Here is a 27678-nt window from a genome sequence, read left to right as displayed (position 1 = left end):
ACATAATAATAGGGATAATAATAGTGATAATTAAAGATAGTGACACTAATACAGCATACATAAAGTAAATGAATAATTAAACATGAACATTATCAGCAAATGATTGAAAGCAAATATAAGGCAGGCTGTAAGCTTTATATTATACGCAGTGACATTTGTAACCTGACACCTTGTTAGCGCTGTGCTGTGAGCTTGTGTAGTGCCACTCGTTCTGGGCTAAGAGGGTGCATGCGCGTAACAAGTTGTTTACAACATTTTTTCCCGTATAAAATAGAGAAATAGAACTCATCATGCATAAAATTAAAGATTGCAAACTTACTTTTGCATTTACACACAGCACTTTGTCAATCAGGTGAAATATGAACACTTATTTATTATGCTGCGGTACCTTTACAGGGGCAGGTGTGGCCTAATGTTGAGAGTCTGAATGTCACGGGTTCGCGTCTCAGCATCAGCAGGGAATTTAGGTGAGGGGAGTGAGCAAGGCTCCTAACCCCAAATCACTCCCCGGGCGCCACAGCAAAAAAAAAAAAGGCTGCCCACTGCTCCGGGTGTGTGTTCACGGTGTGTGTGTGTGTTCACTGTGTGTGTATGAAATGCAGATCAGAAAATCTGAGGATGGGACACCATACTTTGCTGCACGTCACATCACTTTCTTTAGCAGGCGTCTCCGTGTTCCACTGTGATCTTCCATCTCTGTGACGGTGGGGTAATTCATGCGATTAAAGTTTGCCGAGAATGTTTGGCTCAGGCAATTTGCTGTGTATGAGTGTTCCTGAAACTACAGAGGGAGACATTTAATAGAGAGGTTAGAGTGACAGCAAACAATAGCCTTTGTAACAAGCTCCTAGAGTAACTTTAAATTATACTGTTAAATATATGTATCATTAAGTAGAATTCACTCAAAATCGTTCATTAGCACACACCTGACGGAATGAAATTTGAGTGACTTTCCCTTTCGGTGGCATGATGTTTGAACATAACATAACCTCCTGTTCTGTCTCCTCTTCCTTTTCGCATGGTAACTGAATGGGAGAGAGCATGTTAAAGGCAATTCACTCAAAGAGGCAGTGGATGTTTCCTTTTATATCAGGAGAGGAATAAAAGATCCAGCCAAACTGCCACCCTGTGTTTAAAAACACAAAACACACAACGCAGACAACAACCAGAAACACTAGTACAAAATATTTGAGATCAAGGCCATTGCACACTGAGTCCGAAATTTTCGTATGCGTTTTTTCGTGTTCGTCAGCCTTAAAATTCGTCACGCACAGAAACCTTGCACACTGAGTGCGATGCGTATTTATTCAACCTTTGCGTAAAAAAACGCAAAAAATACTAAATGGATTCGTCAAGCAGTGAGGATGATTTTGCGCCGAGAGGAAGGAGAGTTTCACCTCCTTATCAAGGAGTTGCGAAATTATCCCGAGCGATAACTCAGAATGTCAGTGGAACAGTTTGATGCTTTGCTAGCGATACTGGAGCCACATATTAAAAAGAAGACCACCAATTTCCGTGAACCAATCGATACTGAACAGAGACTGTACAGAGACACACACACACACACACACACACACACACGGCCGGCGGAATTCAAGCGGTGGGCAGACAGAACAGCTGTATCAGGTTATATTTTATTCAGTGTCTTGTAATCCACATTTTGTTTTTCATTGTGCTGCGAGACGAAGTGTATCAACTTGTAAAACGCCGTTCTGGATTTTGTCGTTGGCTTGTACACGGCTCTGAATTGTCAAAAAACCTCTCAAAATACTGGCTGTGGATGCGAAAAACGCAGAAAATCGAACCCGATCCGAATTTTTTTATTACGGACGAAAGTTTCGTAGACAGTGTGCAAGCGTGATTGACATAACGTGAGGTCGAATTTTTTTTTTAACGTGCGAAAATTTCGGATGCGAATTTCGGACTCAGTGTGCAATGGCCTTGCAGTGTTTCTGATTAAGCTGCCCGAGGCTTTCTGAATATTTTTTGGCTGAATTTGATTTCCACCTTCATTCCAGTAAATCAACTACTGTGCGATTGCACAAATCTGATAAAGCCACGCAAAAATGCAAACCACCATTCTCATATTACATCAGAGACCTGAAATAAAACACCATTACAAGAGATAAGCTCAGAGCATGAGATACGATCAGCAACATGCAGAAAATAGTCTCACGGTTTGAACTTAATCCAGCCAATAAAACTAAATTAGAATAAATAAATTAATTTTATTTAGCTTCTTTAAAAAAAAATAATAATAAATTATTACAAAGTAAATAAGACAGTGATTTGGATGGCAAGACTGGTATCATTTATCCCAAAAAGTTTCTTGTTACATTTTACATGTATTCTTTTTTAAGCTCACAAAATAAAGTCAAATACCTGAAAAACGAAGGCAGCACAAACAAGATTTATTTTGTTACTAATTTTATTATATGTGCTGCAAATAATAGTGCAAACAGGATCTCACCTGATGTTCCGGACTCCTCCAGTTGTCTGTTTTAAAAACATTAAACAGATTTAAAATGTTTTTTTGATTTTTTAAAGTGTCTTTAAAGTGTCTTTTACACAGTAAATCTCAATATTTCACTAATTATATTAGCTTTTTGAAATGCTTACCAAATTTTGCTTGACGAGAGACCCTGTTTCGACAGCAAGTCACAACAAACACGACCAGAAGCAGAACAGCAACACCAATTACTGCTATAACACATGGAGACCAATCCTGTGCTGTAATGATAAAGAGATCAACCAATCAGCAATCTGACCATCATTTCTGACTGGCGTTTGCAACTTTCAGTTTTGGTTGTCAGTTACACTATAATATTAATAGTTTACTCAATTAACCTCAAATAATTTGAAAACATGGTGATCTAAATATGCTTGTTGTTGTTGTTGCTACATTAATAGACTTCAGATACTCACAAGAGACAGAAAGATTGAATCTCTTGAATATGGTGCGTCGGTTGCCGGTGATATCGAGATGATAAAGTCCAGTGTGTTTAGTTCTTGTGTCCCTGATGGTCAGAGATCCATTCTTTAAGTCCAGCTTAAGTTTCCCTCTGAATCTCCCATCAGCACCATCAAATGTAGCCAAGATCCCAAAGCTCATTTTTGCAATGACAGAGTCTCCATATTCACACCTCCATATTATCACATCATCTCTGTGTATTTTAGAAACACCAGATTCTAGAGTGACAGAAGTTCCCTCCATCACCGACAGCCTGTCACCTCCATCTGTCTCAACATACGGTAAAACACAGAAGAACGTTCACAGACAGAGATTAAGTGCTTTTCTACAAAGTTCATCCATTTCTTGGAAATGAAAAAGTCCAAAAGCTCAAGAGCAATGCATCACACAACACATCCTCAGCATCATCCAACCACAAATAACATTCAATGCAAACCTGCAACGAGTGTAGAGAACACAGCGGCGATGCATAAGTGGCATCTGTTAACCATTACTAACTCCTTTGGGGTGAATGGTGTAGAAGATTTTATCATTTAGAAAATAAGTAATTTATTTATATATTTTTACACTTATTTCCTCTGTGTGTGACTTTAGTTTGACTTTTGGAAGCCTGAAGAAAGGCATGGAATGTTGCCATTTTATTCTGAGAAGTCACATGGTACAAGATCTTTACCCAAAATATGTTACCATCTGTGGAAAATAATCTTTGGTATATATGTGTAAGCTGGGCAGAAATCTAGAGTGATCTTCTGCAGAAGATGTGCGGGCGGCTTTGTTGTAAAATAAATCATTCTGGCATTAAAGATCTGAGAAGTGATTTCACAAAAGAGAGAAACCACAACAATGGTAGCCTAAACACACAATCATACCGTCCAAACTCCAGACAAGCGGGTTTAACGCCTAAAATGAGATCAGTCACAGCTGAGTAGAGCGAAGCGGCTCAAATGTTGGTTCAGAAAGTGCCTTTAGAACTAATGCCAAATCCAAGACAGGCTTCATGCACGGATGGTTTAGCTACCTCGCTCCCTTCACCACAACCTGTCACCAACTTATGCCTCCCAACCGAGCATTGGTTACTTAGGCATGAAACGATGTGATAGCAGCCACATACAATATATTGCAAAATTTTTGGGATGTTTTGGGAAGCAGACACACTCTGTCAGTTCAAAGCTAGACTAAAAACACATCTCTTTGACCTAGCATACACATAACACATTATAGACTTTTATAATTCAATGTTAGGCTGCATAGATTAAGGTCAGCCGGAACCAGGAACACTTCCCATAAATCCTGATGTACTCGTTACATCATAAGAAGAATGGCGTCTACGCTAATATTAGTTTATCCCGAGGTTTACCGCAGTCCGCCGGATCCAGGCCGTATTCAGATCTGATGAAGGACCTTCGCCTGAACCCGACGACAGCGCAGTCCTTAAGTGTCAACTAGTCTCTCCCCTGTGAAGGCCTCCTTCCCTTTCCTTTACCTCTGTACAGATAAAGCGTTGTCGGGATGATTCCAGTTTGCGTGGCTACGTGGAAGCAATAAAAATTCTGTATTATAAATTTTAAGGCCAGACAAGTAGTTTGTTGAGGGTTTATTTGTAGGGAAGGACTACACACTTGCGCACACGTATTAAATTGCGCATATAGACTGAACTCGTAATACGCATGTATTCTCCATCGGCGTTCTCACTGGTTCACGTTTTTGAAGTTTGCACAGAAAGAACTTAAGAGTTTTCTGTTAAAACGCTGTCGTGAATCAAACTAAATTTAGCTTTCTAGAGCTGCTATATAGCCAAAACACTTTACTTTAATTTCCTACTATCAATGTAAAGCCGCTTTGGAACAATCTACATTGTTAAAAGCGCTATATAAATGAAGATGACTTGACTTGACTATGCTGAAGCATTACAGTTTTTCTCGATTGCTTAAACACTATAACCAGGCTTTTGAACAAAAATGTCAAAACCATAACGCCATTTATCAAAAAGCACACCCATTTTACTAAACTATAAACACTATTCCCTGTTTTGACAACAAAACACAAGCAACATAACTTACCAGTTTTGGAAATGTTGTTTTGAATTTATTGCAGCAGTGTGTTAGACTATGTTGTAGTGTGTGTGTTTGTGAGGGCTTGTGTGTCCTGTCTGAGGGCAAAGTTAGGTTTTTCAGCAAGAGTGAATGGTTTTCAGTGTAGAGCTTCATTTTGACTTGAAAATAGGATGTTTGGGGAATTGGCTGAGACGTTATGGATTTGTGTTTACAGTTTTGAGAATACAAGGCATAGTTTCAAGAAATGTGTTTAAGCAATCGAGAAAAACTGTAAGAGTTACTTTTACTGGAGCTGTATCAGATGATTGGGCCATTTCGGCGCAACTAAAAGCAAAGCTAACCGTTCGGCTCACTAACTTTACTGTGGGGAGCGTCCTCTTCCTGGAGTCTTTTTCTGAGGCTGTTGTTGACATTATGTCGTAGTTCGAGGCGCCAAATGAGATCAATTTGCATTGGAGGGGGCGAAGACTGTCCTCAGCACAAGAGTGCCCATCACATGTGCGCTTGATCTTCATTGGCCTATGCAATTGGGCTTCAGTATTTCAGGAGAAACGTTTCACCATAGCGTCAGCTACTAATGCAATGTCAATGAACCGATCTTGAAAAGGAACAGGGCAATTCTATTTATTGAATGATTTTTACTTCTGCAACACTGTGGCTGACATTTTTGCATGGCTTTTATTTCTGTAACATAAGCGGCAATGGATAATTTACCTCAGATCTTGAAAATAACTTTACTGAATGATAAAGGAAACAAGAATGTTCAAACCATGAACAAACAAGTATATAACATGACGTATATTGTACCAGCCCTGAAGTATGTATTTTGAATGATGTCAAAATTATTATTATTATTATTATTTTTATTCATTTGATTATGTAGTAGCCCACTTATCCAATTTGTTGCAAGTGTGAGACAGCAAGCCTGCCAATGAGCTCTTCTGATTGGCTGTGATTTGTGATTATTGTTGTCACGTTTGGAGGAAAAAAAAATGCTTATCACTGGAATCTTATCACATTGCATCTGGTGTTAAAAAAAAAACACTGTCTGAACAATCGGGGAAAAAATGAAGCATCTATGATTCAAACAAACGCAAACTCATAATAATCACATTCAAACACTGATGCCTCTTCTGTGATGATCATTCTTTACATTTCTGAATTTATGTAGCCTATATGTATATTTTTGAGGCATTAAGTGAAATTTGAGGGTGGTGTGGCTGTTCTCAGATCATGAGTCACATTCAAAAAAGAGAAAAGTGTAGCATTCTCTATTGAAACCACTGAAAAAATGGTAGAAAACATTTCTGAGAACTTGGCACATGCGTTTACATCTAGTTATTTAAACGATTTGTTACCGACCCTGAGATCCTTCAAGCATTTCAATATTAAAGTGACTCACCAATGATAGTGACTCTGAAAGTCTTGTGTGTGGTGTAACTGCTGCTGCTCTTGGTGATGTCTACTTCATAAGGTCCAGAGGTGTTGTTTCTGACGTTAGTAATGATGAGCGATCCATTCTGTTGGTTCAGCTGAAGTCGGTCTTTAAATCTCCCATCAAGAACATCAGCAAAGATTTCAGCTGTTTGATTTTTTAGTTGACCAATGAGTGTGCCGTTAAACTTCCAGGTTATCTGATCATCTCTCTGTATTTCAGTAAGACCAGACGGTAGAATGACAGAGTCTCTCTCCAGCACCGACACGATTGTCACTCCATCTGACACCAGCTTATTCACACCTAATGAACAGAAACATTTCTGTCAGAGAGCAAACACTTCCACCTTGAGTCTCAAACCTCATCTAAATACTTGACATACTCACCACTGACATTGAATATCTTTGATGAAATCCCCCTGTCGCTGTTGATCTCAAGTTTATAAAGTCCAAAGTCTGTGATTCGAACTTTCCTGATCTTGAGATCTCCAGTCTGATTGTCTGGCTTCACTGTGTCATTGAATTTATCATTAACATATACCTTGTTCTCATTGGACTCACTACTGATTCTAGCAATAACGACATCTCCAAAGCTCCACACAATCACACCATCAGGTACTTCAGTAACATCTGTATGTAGAGTGAAAGAATCTCCCTCAATCACTGATACACACTCCACAACACCTGTCTCAGCACCAGACACATCTGCAGAACACACAGAAACAGTCATTTATGTTGAATTTCACATTATATATGAAAGCAGAAATAAATAAAAAAACATCACCTAAACAATATTTACAACAGATTTACTGTCTCAAAGACTATTCAGAGAAATGAGATGCACCACAAATGAGAGGAAATAGCTTTTGTAACATTATATAAACTAGAAGAAGAAGAAGAAGATTGAAATTAAAATTATTGAAAAGATTAAGAAATTATTCAGCAATATATATATATATACATACATACTAATGCTGTTTTCCTTATTTTGGTACAAAATAAATGAAGCCTTGGAGAGCAGAAGAGAATTATTTTAAACACAGAGAAATTTTACTGATCTAACACTTTTGAATGGTAGCGTATAGAATAAAAAAGGGGGAAAAAATCATTATGGGTTTTAGACCCGCTTCCTAAAACATGTTCCACTGGCAATTTGAACAAAACGCATTTGGAGCGTTGCTAAAAAAGAAACCAAAACAACAAAAACAATTAAAAAACAAAACAGAAATCCCAACACTTACCGTCCACAACTAATGAGAAAAGAAAGATCATTGCAAGGTTCTTCATGCTGATGATAAGTTGAGTCTGGTGAAACCATAGACCATAAAAGAAGGGGTGGCACTGAGGCTACAGCATGGATCCAGCAGCGCAGTTTCCAACGGAGCGCGTCGAGGATCATAATGCTTTTCAGAAAGTCACGTGAAGAACGTAAAGGAATCTGCCGGCACTTGTGCGTTTCATTAATGTTTCATTAAGGCGTGTTTAAACTTGACTCCAAAAACCGGTACAGTCGAGTGTAGATTACTCTGAGTGCTTTCTAAGCAGCATGTTGTTGAATTTACTAGGCTATTATTAATTTACTAAACCTACTTTTTGGCTAATTTTCGTTGTTTTTCTGTGATTTGGTGTTCAGTGATGGATAAAGAACATTCTTCTGCTAGAATGACAACAAATAGAAAAAGTTCCTCCGTTTTAGAAAGCAATAATAATATATAGGGGAGAGCGGGGCACAAAGTAGCCTAACGCTTTTTGACTTTCTCAGTTTGTGTAAATCTACTTATGGTTCAGAGTATTTCTTTTTTTCCCACATTAATTTCCCACATGTCTACTACAATTATGTGGTTTTGTTTTATTAATACAGTATATACTTTTTTCTTGACATACTCCGAAAGAATGGAAGTGAAATGTGACAACATGCCCCATAGGTGGGGTACATTGTAACATGTGTGGGGCACATTGTAACATGACATATGGCAGCTTAAAATGTTATCTGATCTAATAAAAAAAAATATACAAAACAAACTAAAATATTTTCTAAATAAAATACAATTAAAAAACTTTTTCATATAAAATAATGGCAATTTTTAATAATTAAATAGAAACTAATTTTTGAGTTTTGACTACGAACACATGAAAACACAGCTATACAACATAGTTCAAAACAAATCAATAATTAGTAATTTCTGAACATTGACTCTCAGTCTTTATTCACCTTTTTCTCATGTTTTCTCAATAAAATTAATAAAAGTATAGAATATAATAGCATATTTCTAATAGGGGCACATTGTAACGCAGTGTGACAACATGCCCCCGCCTGCACAACTGGGATTTAAACCCTGCTAGTGTCTTCTGTTAGTTAGCGAAGCATTAAATAACTATCTCAACTGTTAAATAACATCTTGGAGATTACTATAATATCAGATTTGTCTTATTTTAAATAAACACAAATTTGAAAAATTGAAAAATTAACTTTTTACTTTTTTTTACTTCAATAACAAAAATTTACTTTTGCTATGGTTTAATAAATGTCTATGGATATCTTCCAAAATATGATATGGCAACTAGTAAATACACAAAGTTTCATCATCCAAGCATGTGCGGAAGTATTTAAAACAAGCGTGTTACAACTAACCCCGCGTTAGGTTGTGCCCTGCGCTCCCCTACACATCATATTTCCATGTTTTTCGAATGCTGAAGAGTAAAGCTTCAGAGGTTCCTGGGGCTTCATTTCTCCATCCCTAGATGGAGTGAATTATGCTGAAACTTTGCTAAACATTATAGCCTAACATATAAATGCTAAAACACATCTTTGTTAAAACAATATTTATTGAGATTTAGTTCAACTTTGAGTCAGCAGTAAGAGGTCTTAAAACACAGTAATATTAGTGACTATATTCAGAAAACATCCAAATGTTTACATACAAAATTCAACAGATTAACCATTTCATTTCATGTGGAAAATACACTTGATAATTCAACATAAAATAAATTGATACAATCTGACTTGAAAAAAATAAAGGTTTTAACTTGTCAACACAAGAAAAGCATGTCTATGTAAATAAATGTCAACATTATCTATCTATCTATCTATCTATCTATCTATCTATCTATCTATCTATCTATCTATCTGCAAGGTTACACTACAAAGCTCGTTTGGAGAACAACGCATTTTTCCAGAGTCACAATGTTACTCATCTATAGTTTCCACCCACGGATTTCGCAAAAAAAAGGTGCGGGGCCCTGGTAGAGCTCAGAACTGCATTAGAGAAGACAATGTTGTCTCTATATGTCAAAGAGACGTTGTTTTGTCCACCCCGCTTCCAAAACACATTTGTTTGACTTTCCTAGGCAGACAAACTTAGTGGTTCAAATTTATTTTAATCACTGTTCCTGAACATTATAAACCCAGCGTTGATCTGAGTGCAGCACATTTTACGGAGAACAACTTCCAGAACATACAATGCAGTCTACGCTCCTGAAATGCACCATTTCCCACTTTGTCGAGACAATAGGATGTTTGTGGATCACAACTTGTAAATATGTCTTGAATTGCGTTTTCTCGTTTGAGTTTGCCTCAAAGCTTTTGTCTTTGTGTGCGTGTATCATGACACCTGACTCATAATACGACGGATCACTTTAAATATTACAAATCCCTTAGTCTGTGATTAGAGTGAGTCAACTCCCTTAGTCCCTTCTCTTTTAGTCTGTGACTTTGAAACTATAAAAATACTATGAATGAATGGCTGAGTGTAAAAAGTAATTTCGCCCACATAATGGTGTAGTTAAAACATTTACAGCAAGGGTGAATAGACCATACAAACCAGACAAGCCCTGATTTAGATCACGTGTCAAACAGCGCTCCTGGAGGGCCACCGTCCTGTAAAGTGTAGCTCTAACCCGCCTCAAAACACTTGCACTTTCTAGTAATCCTGAAGACCTTGATAAGCTGGTTCAGGTGTGTTTAATCAGGGTTGACGACATAACGTGAACAGACCTATACTCTGCTGGACAGTTTCCCCTTTAGGAACTGAGTTTGACACCCCGATAAAGTGCATGTATGTATCGCTGCAGCCCGGAGACCTGCAGGTGGGAGGAGCTTACGCCGCAAGTAGGAGGGATTTCAGAAATGTGCAAGTAGGAGGAGTTTACGCCGCAAGTGGGAGGAGCTTATGCGGAAATCCCCAAGCTGTCATTGCCGAGGACGGCGGTGAATGAGCATGGCAGGAAGTAGCGACAGTAATGAAAATAAACGATAAAATATTACATTCCTCATCATGGTCTGATTTCTTACAGCTTTGTTATTATTGTGTGTGTCCAATACCACTCACTGTCAATGATGAAGTCACGTCTTTACACATTTTACCATACTTAAAGTGATGGTGTTGTAAATTAATCAGGCTTTAGGCCTTATTCAAGCATATTTCTGAATATTAGATATATATTATACAATTCTACAGTATCAAGTAAATGAACATATTAAAATGTAATGCAATTGGACTGAAGTGAATGTGTAAATATATGAAAAAAATTTGGCTAATGTAAAAAAAACAAAAACAAAGTTACCATCCATCTTTACTGCATATTTTTTTTAAATAGCAGACTAATGTTCTTCTGAACGTGTTACACATACATTACATTTAAATCTCAGGGTGGATAAATTATTTTTTTCAATGAATAAAATCATGTACAAGTCACTCAGAATTGATTGCAAAAGTGTTTATTTTATTATTTTTAGTCTTTTTTTGTTATTTGTAAGGACACTATATCAGCTCATAATAACTGATCTGCATGCAGTGAAAACTGCAAAATCCAGGGTGGAAGGTTTCTGAATAAATGCCCTGGAGCTCGCCTCGCTTTCCCTTCCCAGCATAACCTGGTGGATACACAAGAAGCACAATAAGAACTAGGGTTCCTTTAGACTAACTAGTTTATTCATCACCAATTTACACAAAATGTACCAGGTGTGCAGCATTTGTACTCAAACCCACACTCACTCCAAACAAGTGGAGATTGAGTACATCCTCCAGAAGAGCTGTTTGTAATGAGACCACTTATTTTTCCAGCATGCAACACCTGAGGTGAAAAAAAAATATGAACATAACATTTAACATTATCAATGATGTTCTTATTATGCATTTTATTTTTTAATGTAAATATTTACTTTCTAGCCATAAGAAGCACAATAACATGCGTTTCACATGTATTTCACTGACTGTTATGAGTAATACATACATTTTATAAAATAATTATGATATTAAAACAAATGTTTCAATTACATTACATTACATTGTGGATTACGGAGAAAAAAAGTATAACTACAATGAAAACAAGTTTTAAAAGAATTGCATACTTTGTACAACTTGTGCATCCTTGAGGACATTTTTGTCCTTTTCAGTTTTGTTTTTTTGATCACTTTGCCTGTGTTAATGCTAACTGCATAAAATTTGGCACAGGTGTGTATTTTTATTGGAATTTTACTATTTCATCACCATTTCCTTTAAAAAAATCTATTTTGCACTAGTTACACAAAATACTTCCTCTCAGTGCCTTTTGGACAAAAATGGCCCCATTGAAACCCATTAAAACTGCATTTTTTAATCCCTGTGCCGTTTAACTATAAAATGATGCAATCTTTTTTAATAGGCTTTCATTCTGTTGGCAAGGCTTCAAAATGCCTTTCAAAATGCCTTTAAAATACCTTTTACATTTTTACAAATTTTTATCAGATGGTGCCATTTTTTCAGGTTAGGCCTATAAAGCAAATACTCGCTTTATTCCTGTTTTCTGCTTCGGCATATTATAGAGCCAACTGGATAAATTATGCAACGATAATTGTGTGGGTGTGTTGGTATGGATGTCTAAGTGTGGTTTGTATGTGTGTAATAAAATAAAAAGGTTGTTTGTGTGCTTGTAATATTTGAGACAGAAAAACTCAACTGCAAATCGAAAATCCAATCACTGTGTTCACCAGTGGAGTTTTGCTGGCATCCAATGGGGAAAGTTTGGTACTGCGCCCAAACAAAATCTTACTGAAAGCTCATTTTTTGAGATATCATCCTCAAATTCGGAACACAACCTGTTTAGATTTATGGCTTTGAATTTATATCAGTTTTAGAGTTCAAAATGTTTCATAAAATATATATTTTATATAAAATATTGATTATAATGTTTATAAATATTTTTCATAAATTTAAACTTCTATAACATTTTTTTGGTTGCACTTTTTTCCAATTTTTTCACTTCAACAACAATCTGCCAAGGGTCTTTTTTAAAATGAGACCAAACTTAAGTATTTGCTCCCAAGCATAACATTTTTATGAGAGTTTTTTGACTTGGACATTTTTGTCCCTTTTGGACCTATGTGTAAGTTTTTTCTTTTTTTTAATGTTAACTGCATTAATTTTGGCAGTTAATTAGGTGTCTATTTTTATTGAAATTTTACTATTTCACCCCCATTTCATTTGAAAAAAATTTAGTTACACAAAATACTTATTTATATTTTAGATAAAATATTGATTATAATGTTCATAAATATTTTTCATAAACTTAAACTTCTATAACATTTTTTTGGTTGCACTTTTTTCACTTCAACAACAATCTGCAAAAGGGTCTTCTTTAAAATGAGACCAAACTTAAGTATTTGCTCCCAAGCGTAACATTTTTATGAGAGTTTTTTGACTTGGACATTTTTGTCCCTTTTGGACCTACAAGTAAGTTTTTTTTTGTTGTTGTTAATGTTAACCATGAATTTTGAGCTATTATAGAGCCAGTTGGATAAATTATGAATTTGACATGGACATTTTTGTCCTCTTTGGACCTATGAGTAACTTTTTTAAATTGATGCACAAGGGTTAAGTTAGGAGTTGTATTCTGATATCAAATCCATTTACAAAACGTTTAAGACATTTACAATTTGAAAATCAATGCAGTCCTAAAACGTACAAAAATTACACTGCCACAATACCTTATTATGGTCTTCACGATCCATAATCTGGAGAGCAAATTGTAGAAATGGAACGCAGAAAAGATCTTGTCATGCACGTTACAGATTTTGTAATTTGTGTGCTACAAAAAAAAACTACAGAAATGTATTTGGATACACTTTACCCTTGTTCTTTTTTTAATACATCAAGACTAAAAACAGTGTACAAACGCCATTATGAAATGGTCTTTTTCAGAACTTATAATGCTTTTTTACAAAACTAAAAACTGTACAACAAGCTTACCCCTTCATCTCAACGGCACGCTGACATGTGAAAGCGGTTTTCTTCTTTGTTTTCTGATGGATCGCAACAAAACTTACACATTACCGCCACCAACTGTGGAGCATAAACCAATAGCTACTACAACACAGGTGATACTAAATAAACCAATCAAAATCCTCTGGAAGTTTGTACAGCCCACTTGCGGCTAAAGCTCCACCCACTTGCTGCTAACCCACCCACTTGCAGCTGGCTCCGACCTCCGTTTATACCCTACTCATAAAGTGTGCATACCATAATACCAAGTGAGCGCCATCTAGTGTTCAAAATAAATACAGAGTGTGGTATAAAAGCAAATTTCAATTTAACCAGGGGTGCACAATCCTGTTCCTAAAGATCTACCTTCCTGCAAAGTTCAAAATCGAGTAGTGTGAACCCGACATAAATGAGTTGGTTCAGGTTGTTTGATTAGGGTTAGAGCTCAGCTGAACTTGCTTGAAGGTAGATCTCATAGGCCTTGGAAACCCTGCTTAAAACTATTGTTTATCTGCCTGAATCACACTGTATTGCTAACCCGTCTGACCAACACAAGGAAGTACAGATGAAAATTAGTGATTCATTCATGAATCGGGCATTGCTGGTTCTAATTTTAAAAATCAACAGTCAAGGAAAACTGTCCTCTCTGCTAAATCAATCTACATTATTTAAAATCTAACAATGCTACCACTAATTGTTTCACTGAGAGCTGACAAAGTCCCTTTCAAAAAGTCTGTTGCTTTGTTCATTCGGCGGCCATATTTTCAACACCTCCAGACCGTCGGCCGTCTAAGTCCAAATCCTATTAACTCACAATTAAATAACATATGTAACCCTGGACCACAAAACCAGTAACATGAGTTTTATAAATAAATAATAAAATAATAATAATTGAATGGATTCAAGGAGTTTTGGTTGAAATTTAAAAAAGTAACAAATCCTTCCCTCACGGGTCATTTTGACCAGGAATGAATGGAATGCGAGGCATGTTTCAGTACACATAGAAAAACATTAAAAATGCTCAAAATGCACACAATTCGGAACAGTTCATTTGCTCTGTATAGTGCTATAAGGCCATCTAGTGGCTAGAGTCATGAAACATCATGTTATATCATTTTCCATAAGAGATCGGGAAATGTTATTTTATGGCTTGGCTTCGGATCATTTTGACCCACGACTCACGAGGGAAGGATTTGTTACGAAACGCATATGATGGAACTATTGCCTGGAAAAGTGAAATATTAAAAATGTCCATCAGAACCTCAGAAGGCAGATCCGCTTTAAAATCCCGGGATAATCAGTGTTTTAAAAAAAGTTACTTTTAAAAGTGATGCATTACAATATTACGTTAATCCCCGCATTACTTAGTATTACATTACTTTTTCATTACTTTTTCTCACCTGGGATGGGCTTGCTTGTTTATTTTTTAAAAACAACAAAAAGTTATATTTTTGGCAAATGTTAAGGCCCTTTCACACCAAAAGTGAAATGAATAAGTCTCAGGATGAAGGAAATGCATATTTACTGTCCAGTAGAGGGCGCCACTCAAACAAACCTTCTGCCTTCTACAATAGGTTACAGGAGAAGGAAGTTCAACACTCTTATTTCTAAATCTAATCTAAAGTCATTTTTGCTTATTAGTGTGGTTTAATTAGATCATTGAAGGTCAGCAGCAAAGTCATTGGTCAAAAAAGTGAGATTAAATACATAAACTATATTTGTGTAATTTAATATACTAAATTATATACAATTCTGTGATTGCATTTTACTGTTTTTATTCATTTTCAGGAATACTGAATGTTTTCGTGGCAGTGAGATGAGTAAATGCATGTTCACATTTAGTCTGGAACTAAAATAACCATCATGTTTACACACAACACCTCCTCACTTTATTTCTCTCAACATGGGGACAGGAGAGCTGTCAGTCAATAAATGTGAAAAAGTAGCGTTACTTATTTGAAAAAGTAACTTAGATATTTTGTTGTTAATTGAAAAAGTAACGTGTTACTTTACTAGTTACTTGAACAAGTAATCTGATTACGTTACTCAAGTTACTTGTAATGAGTTACTTGTAATGAGTTATCTGTCAAGTTGACATGGTTAAAATCTTCTGCAACGGCGTAAAATGCCTCTGGATGCTTTTTCTAAAGTAAGCTGATAAAGCACTTTCAGCGCATCACTAGCATTAGCGCTTGGGGAAATATAAACAGCTCTAAATAGTAGCATCCCATCAATATGGAATGTAGAGAATTTGTTTTGTAATTCCCTAATCATATTTAGCCTATGTGTGTTTTCACCTCGCACGCCTGTATTGTAAACATATAAACTCCTGGATTTCCATCTCAAGAATTTGGTCAGTTCATAGCTCAGATAACTTACACAGAGATCTATATTACAGCATACAATGTTATTTTGTTTTAAATATAAATATAGTATCTCACTGCATTCCTACATGTGCTGCAGATAAACATCCTCCGAAATGAGACTATAACAGGTTTTGACCACTTCACCATTCCAAGATTAGTGCCACCATCCAATAATAGTATTATTAATTACTAAAATTACAGCTGATTAGACTCACTCATTTATTGTGACTTACAGTCAGTTATTTCTGATAATCTCAATTTCATAAACTGTCAGATTCTAGTCATTATGGAAAAATATTTTTATTGACATTTATCACATGAACATATGAGGAACTTTTAAGTTGATTTCATTGTTTCAGAAAAAAAATCATAGTATTTATATAAAAAAATCAAATGAAACTTAAACTTTTACATTATAAAGATTTTGACCAGATGCAACATGTATTATTATGTCACAGTGAAAGCATACGTTTCCCATTCCCTTATCTCTAAGTCAATTGTGAGGATAATGCGGTGCAAAACAACGAGCAAAACGAGATTTTACAGTGGTATAAAAATATCAAATAATATAAAAATGAAATCAGCAAATATAAAAGCTATATAAAAGAGATAAACAGTGTAACACAGTTGTACATTTGCTATCTTGAAGCCACACGATTTTAATCAATCGTTAGATCAGAAGCCTGAAATGTTAAAGGTGAAGGTCTTAAATGATTCAGTGACAGTTCAGTACATATTATTTATAATAAACTCATACATCATTTCATAACAAGCAAATTCACAGATGTTCTTATTAAATAGTATACAATTTGAATTCACATGAACAATACAAAGATCTTCCAAAAACCTTCCAAAGACTTTAAAGCACAGTTTTCATTGGTTGCTTAAACGTATGTCATATTTTCGCCGCTAGGGGTCGCTAACCTCTTTACAATAACAAAGGCGTAGTTTGATGATGCAACATTTGCTAAGAATTATGGATCTTGTTGTCAACGTCAAGCCGACCAATCTAATAATGTTTATGGATGACTGAATACATTGACGCTTTTATCATGACTGTGATATGAAGCAGGTCGGGATTGCTAAGAGACAGCTATCAGCTCCACATTGATTAGTTTTATGTAAATGTGCTCACCTGTTTAATAAAGTACATGTATGAGCGGTCGAAGTCTCGGACGTGGACCTCTCGTTTATATACTGTCTATGGGAGCTCTCGGCATCTCGAAAACACTGCGCTGATATTGATTCTCGTTTTAGTTCTCCTTTTTTATCCAAAGTCTGCTTGCCATGGTCCATAATGTTTGAACGAAACAACAACAGCGTGCAAAAATAGACATTGCGAACTACACAGTGGTCCACGTCTGTCGCTTTGGTTACTATCAGAGGGCTCTGGTTCATAGCTCTGGTTGCTATGGCAGTACGAGCGGAAACCAGGGACAACGCAGATATGACGCCATTGACTGCGACAAAACGGAAATAAAGAAACGGGACGTGTCTTCGAATTAAATTCAAATTTCTCCTGGTTTGAAAGTGTTGAAAACAGTCGAGATAATGTAAGTGCACAACAAAATAATATATATAACATAGATATAGTGATTTTTGCTATTTTTAAAGCAAAAAAAGTTACATATTGTGCCTTTAAAAAGAAAAGAGTCTGAGCATCTGACAGCATTTTAGATATGGCAAAAAATGACTCTGATTGCATTATATTTGCATTAATGTTGCTAGCACTATGTTTGATAATGTATATAAATCATACAGTAACATTCTATTGTCAAAAAAAAAAAAAAAAAAAACGAATAAAACTGCAAAGCATCAGTGATTGAACATAGATCAATATGGACATCAGAACAACAGTGTTTTAATTAATTAAATGATTCCAGTTGAAAAGCTCATAGTATTCCTCTTGATGAAGCTTGCTGAGACTTGCTAAATATTTTTTTTGGCTGAATTTCACCTTTTACCTCCATTCCTGTACATTAGGTCCAGTGTGATTGCACATATCTGATATCATCATGCAAAAATGCAGAACCATCACTCTCATTTTACATCACAGACGGCAGCTGAAACACAAATACAAGAGATAAGATCAGAGCATGAGATGCAATCAGCAACATGCAGAAAATAGTCTTTCGCTGTTTAAACTGAAAAAGTTTTATTAAACGTAATTCCATGATGTTTAATAAATTAATCCAGACAATAGAACAAAATAAGCTGCTTCAAAAAAAAAAAAAAAAAAAAAAAAAACTACCATGTGTCCAAAACTAACATTTGCAAAGTAAAGAAGGTGATTTGGATGACAAGACTGGTGTTATTTGCCAAAAGTTTCCTGCTACATTTTGCATTACATTTTTTTTAAAACTGACAAGCTGCGCACAGATTACGGCATCAGTATGGACAATAAAAAAGCTACAAAACAAACACAAAGCAAGCAAAAACAAATTATTTATTTTTTTGCAATTTTATTATATGTTCTTAGTTGGGGGCTTTAAGCACATAAATAGGTAATTTCATGCAAATTCATCTAAAAGCGCCAAATTTGGCACAGATGTAGCTCATGTCATACTTAAATGATTTAGCCAGGGCGCCTGAGGCAGTGATCCCTGAGACCAAGATGGCGGCCAAATCCAATATGGTCGCCACGTGAAAAGGGATTCGGCTGCATATTTTGAGATACAAATGTAAATTTGATATATATTTCACCATTTCTGGCTATGGGGAAGACAGAAAAATATTTACATTTATGATTTGGTATATGTGGACCCTCAAAGTCCCCAAATCGAGTCTGGCTACTGTCCGAAAAAGGGTTTTGACTACAACTTTTGAACCAAATAAGCTACAGATGAAAACTTATTGTCTATTTATTTAATTTTTTTACCATGACAAACACATGGGAATGCTTACATTTGTGATTGTCTATGTTTAGACCCCACATTTGCATTTACAAGAAAGCAACTACCTGATAATTCATACTTACAAATATTCCCACCAATTTTCTAATTCAGAATGTAAGGAAGGCATATTTGAGGGAGAGTCAAAATTCCAGCATAGATTTGGGCAATATTGAGCAAATATTGAGAATACTAGTTGACTGTATGGACTGTGGTGGAGCAGCTGTTTAGTGCTTCTCCATGCTTCTGAGCAAGATGGACAACAACGGTGAAAGATGAAGATGACCAACAACAGTGTTTACCCATCTACTTCCTTTCCTACCAACTTCCTTCCTCGTGTAACCAGGTGTACTTTTTTCTACATGTGTTTTGTTCTTAATATGACTACAACTGCAAAATAGAAAAAAGATTCTGCTTTATGTCCCTCACAACAAGCTAGCAAGCTGTCAAAACAAGCTAACGTTAGCTAGCTGTCTGGCTACGTTCTAGCTAGCTATCAGTAACAATGCTTTGGTTGATGAGTTCTGATTACCTCAAATGTTACATGGGTTAGCAGGCAACAGGCAAGTGTAAATTAGCATACTTTGAATGGGCATTGCACTAGTTTTATAAAATATTATGAAGATTGTCTTTTATCGTATTAATTTATTCTCACCATTTCAATTGATAGGAGACATCCACAAGCAGAATGTTTCTTATTACCTCCCTCCAACTACTTTCCTGCAAGACCTACATAAACGTTCCTGCAATGTAATTCATATGTATTATTACAATGTAAGTTGTATTATTATTATATTACTGCAATGTAAGCTACATGTAACATCTTAATACAGGTTTCTAACTATGCATGCATTCTTATCATTTCAATTGATAGGAAACATCCTGAGTGGGCGAGATGCTCTTGGTCTTCATCTACAACTATTCCTGCAACTTTTCTCGAATGGTACCAAGTCTCTCGAGAACCTGCCTCCCACCCAAGCTGCACTGATTCAGCAAATCAAAAGATCACTACTGCAGGCCAGCTTCTACTGGAATCAGGCAACCGCTGTCCAGCAAGATATCCCAGAGTTCAATGCATGGGGATGGTATCGGGACTCTACGAGCAAGACTTGGGAACCTTACTGGACTAATCTCGGAGACGCCAGTAAAACCTGCACCATTCTCCTCCACTGTGGCTGCAAGACAGCATGTTGAGGGCACTGCAAATCGTTTCAGTATGCCCTCAGCTACATCTATGCCAAATTTGGTGCTTGTAGATGAATTTGCACAAACAATGGGGTGTAAGGCCCCATTCTACAGCCAAAACTGCTTTTTTGGACAGTGGCCATATTGGAATTGGAGAAATAAAGGGTCCAGATTCACCGGGTCATAAATATTAACATTCCTATGTGTTTACCATGATCAATTAAGCTGAAAAAGATATCAAGTTTGTATTTGTAACTTGTAACTTTTGTGGTTTAAAAGTTATAGCCGGAACCCTTTTCGGGCAGCCGCCATCTTGGCCTCAAGGGTCGCTGGCTCCGGCGCCCTAGCTAAATCATTTCAGTATGACATGAGCTACATCTGTGCCAAATTTGGCGCTTTTAGATGAATTTGCGCGAAAATGTGCTTAAGACCCCCAACTATCTGCTAATAATAGTGCAAACAGCATCTTACCTGATGTTCAGGATTCCCCCTGATGCCTGTTTTAAAAAAAATCTTAAATCTCAAATGCTTCACGTGTTATATCAGCTGACTGTAATACTTACCATCTTTTGTTTTACGAGAGACCGTTTTTCGACAGCAAATCACAACGGCAGCTCCAACCACGACCAGAAGCTGAACAGCAACACCAATTACTGCTATAACACATGGAGACCAATCCTGTGCTGTAATGATAAAGAGATCAACCAATCAGCAATCTGACCATCATTTCTGACTGGCGTTTGCAACTTTCAGTTTTTGGTTGTCAGTTACACTATAATATTAATAGTTTACTTAATTAACCTTAATTTCAGACCATGTTGTTTTCGCAGTGCTGATCTTATTATGATTTTATATTATTAGCCTACATTAATAGACTTCAGATACTCACAAGAGACAGAAAGATTGAATCTCTTGAATATGGTGCGTCGGTTGCCAGTGATATCGAGATGATAAAGTCCAGTGTGTTTAGTTCTTGTTTTCCTGATGGTCAGAGATCCGGTCTCGTTGTCCAGCTCCAGTTTTCCTCTGAATCTCCCATCAGCGCCATCAAATGTAGCCAAGATCCCAGTGCTGATATTTGCTATGACAGAGTCTTCATATTCACACCTCCATATTATCACATCATTTCTGTGTATTTTAGAAACACCAGATTCTAGAGTGACAGAAGTTCCCTCCATCACCGACAGCCTGTTCCCTCCATCTGTCTCAACATACAGTAAAACACAGGAGAACGTTCACAGACAGAGATTAAGCATACAGTAAAACCTTTACGCATTTGGCATGTGCTTTTTTACAAAGTTCATCCCTTTCTTGGAAATGAAAAAGTCACAATAGAGTCCAAAACAGCAGCATGTCAAAGATAGGCTCAAAGATTCCAATAGCAATCAAGCTCAAGAGCAATACATCACACAATACATCCTCAGCATCAGCCAATCGCAATAAGCCCATATAAAGACATGTAACTAATGCACAATCCAGTGAGACAGTCTCTCTGAAATTTAATTGAGCATTCAATGTAAACGTGCAACGAGTGTACAGGACACACCAGTGAAGCATTCACAATTTACCCTTACAAATAAGTAGAATAAATGGTATGCACATTTGGTGCGCTGTCCGAGGAGAGGGCACCGAGCTCGGTATTTGGCCGAAAACCAAAGTACCCCCCCCCCCCCCCCCCCCCCCCCCCCCAAAAAAAGTCAAAACTAACGCGGGACAGCAGCCAGAAAATGATGTTGATTACCCCCAAAAAACTTGCAGAATGCGAAGCTGAAGGTGTGCCAATCGTAGAGAGGGGTTAGTCATTGGATCGGAAGGGTTTCTTGCATCAGATGAGAGTTTGATGGTCATGGTATCAGAATGGTGATACTCGCTGGTTGTCAGCTGTGGAAGGTCGCACATAGGTGAGCTCTTGCGGGAACAGGAGAGATAACGCTGCTGCGTTAGTGGAACTTCTACGGGAGCGGATAAGGTAGCACTGCTGCAGCAGTAATTTTATGTTGAAAGGAGAAACGAGGCACGAGGAGATGAAACTGATGCAGCAGTGGAACCAAATTTGTTTTTCAGCTAGCATTTCCCAATTATCCAAAGGATAAGTTGGACGTGGCTCCTGCGGGAGCGGAGGAGGTAGCCTCTCTACAACAGTAGATGTATGCTGAAAACTCTTGTGGTGGATTTTTAATGAATAAAATAGTAAACTTTATGTCAAACTAATATTAACTTTAACATCTAACCTTACTTCCCTTTTTAGGCCTAACAAAACTAAACTTTGAAACACATGTACTAAAACGTTCTGTCCTGTGTTTTTGAATGTTGTATGTTGTGTTGCCATACCCCTTTGACTTTGGTTGTGTGAGAGTAAAAATAACAAATATGGGAAATGAAACTAGACAGATGACTAGGTTAGAACCTTGTGATTAACAAGGAAGTAATCATTAAAACAAAGTTTGCTTTACCTTGTAACAGAGGGGTTTTCATATGAAGAACCAATCAAATTCATATAATTTTGCCATACCTCCTTATTCTATAAAAACTGTTGTATTCGTGTTAGCTGGTGGGATTCTCAGTGGAATCTGACTGAGATCCTCCGGCCTTGCTTCTTCTTGGGAGAGATTCCCTGAGAACTGCTCGGGAACTCTTCCGGCTGTGATTAAAGCATTTAAAGGAAATTTGCTGAAGTCTGTTTGTTGATCATTGCTGCACAGCAAGAAAGCTAGTTAGGGATGCAAGTTAGTTAGGTAGACTATATATTGGAGACGACCCAGATAGGTAGGTGAGTCGATTATATATATATATATATATATATATATATATATATATAGCTGAAGGGTAGAGGTGGGCCGCAAAGGCTTCCTCAATGGGCGGCTGCTTGGAATAGAAGCCCCAGTGGTCAGCTCCATCAACAGATGAGAGTAGCGAGCGCCCTCTAGCAAATGGCGGTGCACCATGACCGGGAGGTCTAATCGTGCATCTCTGGCCAGAAGGGTGCCTGTCTCTGGAGACTGCAGAAACCAGCTGAATCGGGCCCCCATACATGTTGCATTTCTTCAGGGCCATCCTCTTCTTCACTGGAATGCTGAAGGGAATTGGAGGAGAGCGTTGTCTTCTTGAGAGCATAAATCTATGGCAAGAGTCATATTCCAATAGCTTGAAGGAGAGAGATTATTTAGTGCAATGTTTTATAGAGGATGGCTCTGCCCATCATGTGTGCGCTTGATCGTCATTGGCCTATGCAATTGGGCTTCAGTATTCCAGGAGAAACATGTTTCCCCATAGCGTCAGCTGCTAACGCAATGTCAATGGGAACTGGGCAATTCTATTTATTGAATGTTTTTTACTTCTGCGACACTGTAGCTGACATTTTTGCATGGCTTTTATATCTGTAATATAAGCGGCAATGGATAATTTACCAAACATCTCGAAAATAACTTTACTGAATGATAAAGGAAACAAGAATGTTCAAACCATGAACAAACAAGTGTATAACATGCTGAGCCCTGAAGTATGCATTTTTAATGATGTCAAAATTGATCTTTTTTTATTTATTATTTTATAATGTAGGCCCTGTCCCAAATGGCACCCTAAGCACTTGCGGTGTTCCGACGCTGCTTTGACTGTCGGGAAGATGTCTGCTGCGGAGCTCACATCAGTGCAGGCTCTGCAAAAGTGCGCATTGAGGGCTCATATCGATTGTAAAACATATTTGAGAACTTTGCACTTGCATTTACATCTAGATTTTTAAACAATTTGTTATGACCCTGAGATCCTTCAAGCATTTCAACATTAAAATGACTCACCAATGATAGTGACTCTGAAAGTCTTGTGTGTGGTGTAACTGCTGCTGCTCTTGGTGATGTCTACTTCATAAGGTCCAGAGGCTTTGGGTTTGACGTTAGTAATGATGAGCGATCCATTCTGTTTGTTCAGCTGAAGTCGGCTTTTAAATCTCCCATCAAGAACATCAGCAAAGATTTCAGCTGTTTGATTTTTTAGTTGACCAATGAGTGTGCCTTTAAACTTCCAGGTTATCTGTTCATCTCTCTGTATTTCAGTAAGACCAGACGGTAGAATGACAGAGTCTCTCTCCAGCACCGACACGATTGTCACTCCATCTGACACCAGCTTATTCACACCTAATGAACAGAAACATTTCTGTCAGAGAGCAAACACTTCCACCTTGAGTCTCAAACCTCATCTAAATACCTGACATACTCACCACTGACATTGAATATCTTTGATGAAATCCCCCTGTCGCTGTTGATCTCAAGTTTATAAAGTCCAAAGTCTGTGATTCGAACTTTCCTGATCTTGAGATCTCCAGTCTGATTGTCCATCTGCAGTGTCTCTTTCTTAGGGTTAACAAGTACTATGTTCTCATTAGATTCACTACTGATTCTAGCAATAACGACATCTTCAAAGCTCCACACAATCACACCATCAGGTACTTCACTTACATCTGTATGTAGAGTGAAAGAATCTCCAACAATCACTGATACAGACTCCACAACATCTGTCTCAGCACCAGACACATCTGCAGAACACACAGAAACAGTTCATTACATTGAGTTTCACATTAAATATGAAAGCAGAAATAAAATCACCCACCACCTAAACAATATATATATATATATAGGCTATATACTGTATATATATATATTACTCCAATTAATGTCCCGAAGACGATTCAGAGAAATGAGATGCACTAGAAATGAGAGGAAATAGCTTTTGTAACATTATAAACTGCCATTCATTTTTTTTTTTTTTTGGTAAAAAATTATTCAGCAAGGATGCATTAAATTGATCAAAACTGACAGTAAAGACATTTATAATAAAACAAAAGCTTTCTGTCTCAGATAAATTATGTTATTTTGATCTTTCTATTCACCAAAGCATCATAAACAACTGTTCTCAATTTTGATAATAAAAAAAATGTTTCATGAGCAGCAAATCAGAATAATTTCTGAAGGGTTATGTGACATAGAAGACTGGAGTAATGATAGTAAAAAAATCAGCTTTGATCATAGGAATAAATTACATTTAAAATATTTAATAGAATTTTAAATAATAAAAAAATTCTCAAAATTACTGTCTCGCTGTATTTTGGTACAAATAAATGCAGCCTTGGTGAGCAGAAGATAATTATTTTAGCCAAGCTTCCTAAAACACGTTTCCACCAGTACATAAAACCAAAGAATTGCAGCGTTGAAAATAAAAAATAGAATAAAAATAAAACAAACAAACAAACAAACAAACAAACAAAAACCCAACACTTACCGTTCACAACTAACGAGAAAAGAAACATTAATACAAGTTTTTTTTTCATGCTGATGATAAGTTGAGTCTGGCGACACTGAGGCTCCAGCATGAGGCATCCAGCAGTTGTGCAATTTCAAAGCATGCAAGGGGCGTCGAGGGTAGCCTATGTATACTGGCACCTGCGTGTTTCATTATGCGTGTCAAAACTTGACTCCAAAAACTGGTACAGTCGAGTGTAGTTGACTTCTAATGCTTTTTTAAAATGTGTTTATTAGTTTTCAACAATTAAAAACATAACCTAAAATTGGAACAAGAGAACAACACAAAGAAATATATATATCAATTATTATTATTATTATTATTACTATTACTATTATTATTATTGAGAGTTCCTGGGAGCCACCTTCAAAAGGTGAAATAAGAAAATTAAATGATTGTACAAACAATTTGCCTTCCATATTTACACTTAAATATACCTTACATATTTGAACCTCATTAAACAAACCCAATAGAGGATATATTTAAACCCATAGATATAGGCATCAAGACTGCAAGAAGCACAGGTTAAGTAAAATCTAAAGATATTCAACCTTGTTCTTTAAAGCTTTTTAAACAGCATGTTGTTTAATTTATCAATAGCTAGCTATGTGGTTATTCCAATGTTGGATCTTTTTTTTTGTTTTCTTTTTTTTTCAGTGATGGGGCAATAATAATAAAAATATTAATTTGTTACATTTAGCACTTTTCTAGGTAGGCTACTCAAAGCACTTACATAGGCTATGGAAGGGTGAATCTCCTCAACCAAAATAACCTTACACTCTATGCAAGAAATTACATCTGATATAAAAGTTCCTCGTTTAGGAACATTTTCAGTTGATAATAGGTCTCATTCACTAATAATTGCGCACCATTTTGTATTTTAGGCACATTTGAACTTCTCACGAAAACTAAACTAATTCCGTGTTTATTCTTAACCTAATATCTTAATCTTAAGTCTGATGAATTCCGAGAGGCTACCTCGTTCTCGAGGTTAGTAATTTACTTTAATTACCATACTCGTATATCATATAAGGCCTTTCCACACAGATTTTCTTTCGTCACTCGATCTCTGCAATGACGCATGAGAGAAGTAGAACAAGTAAAACTATAGATCCTCGAACGATAAGTGAGCCGTTTTCTAAACAAGTTCAAACACAAAAGTTTGTATATATATATATATAGGATGATTTTTTCACCTTTTTAAACATCATTATACATGCAAATATTGCTGTTTTGTGCTTGTCCCACACCCAGACTTCTGCTCTTCAATAAAAATTATTGAAAAAATATTATCTATTTTTTTTTTATTATGACTGAATAAAGTATCAGTAAAAGAATCAAAACATGATTGAGGTATTTAAGGTCAGACAACTATTAATGTGATTTTATATACAAAATGTATTGTACAGTACAGTATTGCTGTAATTTCCAACGCTGTAATGTCCCTTTAAAGAGTTTTTTTTTAAAGATTGTTTGGGTAGTTTCTATGGAGATGAACAATGACATCACAGCACATGTCTAACATGGAGGAGATTTTAAATTTCTTAAGCAACTTGGAGAAGAAAACTCAAGGTAAATTTTGCTTGAAATGAAAATATTTTTATTGTATGTCATTTCCAAACATATGGCGTAACATCAAATGAGTTTGTAAATAAATTGATTTTTTAACACAAATATTTGTATTTTGTATGTATGCAATGCTTCAGGTTCAGGTTCAGGTTCCTTTATTTATACCCGTAGGTAGATTTGGTTTGCAGTGTCAGAGTGTCATCCATACTTTTAAACACAAACATAAAACATTAGACAGAAAATAAATAAATAAAATAATAAAATAAAATTAACTGGCATAGCTTCTGTGTCATGATTATGTATTTTATTTTTTGTTCCTCTGAGTAATGGCTGCTGGAACAAAGCTATTTTTATATCGATTAGTTCTGCAGTTTGGCATTCTATACCTACGTCTTGATGGGAGAAGCTCGAATTCACTATGCAGGGGATGGGCATTGTCATTTAAAATTGAATCGGTTATCCGCTGTAACGGTCTGGTGTACAGGGACACTGGGCTTAACTGAGATACTCCAGTTAGCTTACCAGACCATTTGACAATTTGATGTAGTGAATTTCTGTTCTTTAGAGATAGATTCCCAGAGAAAAGGATAAGACTGATTCAATAAAGGCTCGATAAAATAAGACCATCATAGTTTTATCAATGTTAAAGTAAGCGAGTTTCCTCAGGCAGAATAGACG

General features: G+C 36.4%; 2 protein-coding genes and 1 long non-coding RNA gene across 4 annotated transcripts; all 3 read right to left on the bottom strand.

The window, feature by feature from the left end:
* Positions 1 to 632: 632 nt before the first annotated feature.
* LOC311084843 (uncharacterized protein) lies at positions 633 to 8133 on the bottom strand. Its single transcript, XM_084117119.1, has 8 exons — positions 7701 to 8133; positions 6847 to 7164; positions 6428 to 6763; positions 2926 to 3237; positions 2620 to 2730; positions 2471 to 2496; positions 927 to 1025; positions 633 to 781 (listed from the first exon to the last, which is right to left on the bottom strand). Exons 1-8 carry the CDS (start codon positions 7744 to 7746, stop codon positions 644 to 646), a joined length of 1386 nt encoding a protein of 461 aa, XP_083973245.1. The 5' UTR covers positions 7747 to 8133; the 3' UTR covers positions 633 to 643.
* Positions 8134 to 11171: 3038 nt separating this feature from the next.
* LOC311084890 lies at positions 11172 to 13935 on the bottom strand. Its single transcript, XR_014606652.1, has 4 exons — positions 13686 to 13935; positions 13424 to 13450; positions 11418 to 11532; positions 11172 to 11332 (listed from the first exon to the last, which is right to left on the bottom strand). It is a non-coding gene; the product is annotated as an uncharacterized lncRNA (long non-coding RNA).
* Positions 13936 to 16351: 2416 nt separating this feature from the next.
* On the bottom strand, positions 16352 to 25534 carry LOC311084844 (uncharacterized protein). 2 transcript variants are annotated; one of them, XM_084117120.1, is made up of 7 exons: positions 25411 to 25534; positions 24353 to 24667; positions 23934 to 24269; positions 21029 to 21340; positions 20703 to 20822; positions 20611 to 20636; positions 16352 to 18126 (listed from the first exon to the last, which is right to left on the bottom strand). In XM_084117120.1, exons 1-7 carry the CDS (start codon positions 25499 to 25501, stop codon positions 18109 to 18111), a joined length of 1218 nt encoding a protein of 405 aa, XP_083973246.1. In that variant the 5' UTR covers positions 25502 to 25534; the 3' UTR covers positions 16352 to 18108. The 2 variants fall into 2 exon arrangements, with proteins under 2 accessions (XP_083973246.1, XP_083973247.1); XM_084117121.1 differs by lacking the exon at positions 20611 to 20636.
* Positions 25535 to 27678: the final 2144 nt, after the last annotated feature.

Source organism: Abramis brama (genome assembly GCF_963993115.1).
Source record: "Abramis brama genome assembly, chromosome: 6".
NCBI lineage: Eukaryota > Metazoa > Chordata > Actinopteri > Cypriniformes > Leuciscidae > Abramis > Abramis brama.
This window is presented reverse-complemented; position numbering and strand designations above follow the sequence as displayed.

Coding starts and splice junctions, on each gene's coding strand:
- LOC311084843 (XM_084117119.1), bottom strand. CDS start 7,746: ATGAAGAACCTTGCAATGATCTTTCTTTTCTCATTAGTTGTGGACG. Junction 7,165..7,700: donor TTTCTCATTAGTTGTGGACG/GTAAGTGTTGGG, acceptor TGTGTTCTGCAG/ATGTGTCTGGTGCTGAGACA. Junction 782..926: donor CTCAAATTTCATTCCGTCAG/GTGTGTGCTAAT, acceptor CTCCCTCTGTAG/TTTCAGGAACACTCATACAC.
- LOC311084844 (XM_084117120.1), bottom strand. CDS start 25,501: ATGCTGGAGCCTCAGTGTCGCCAGACTCAACTTATCATCAGCATGAAA. Junction 24,668..25,410: donor TTTCTCGTTAGTTGTGAACG/GTAAGTGTTGGG, acceptor TGTGTTCTGCAG/ATGTGTCTGGTGCTGAGACA. Junction 20,637..20,702: donor CTCTCGTAAAACAAAAGATG/GTAAGTATTACA, acceptor TTTTTAAAACAG/GCATCAGGGGGAATCCTGAA.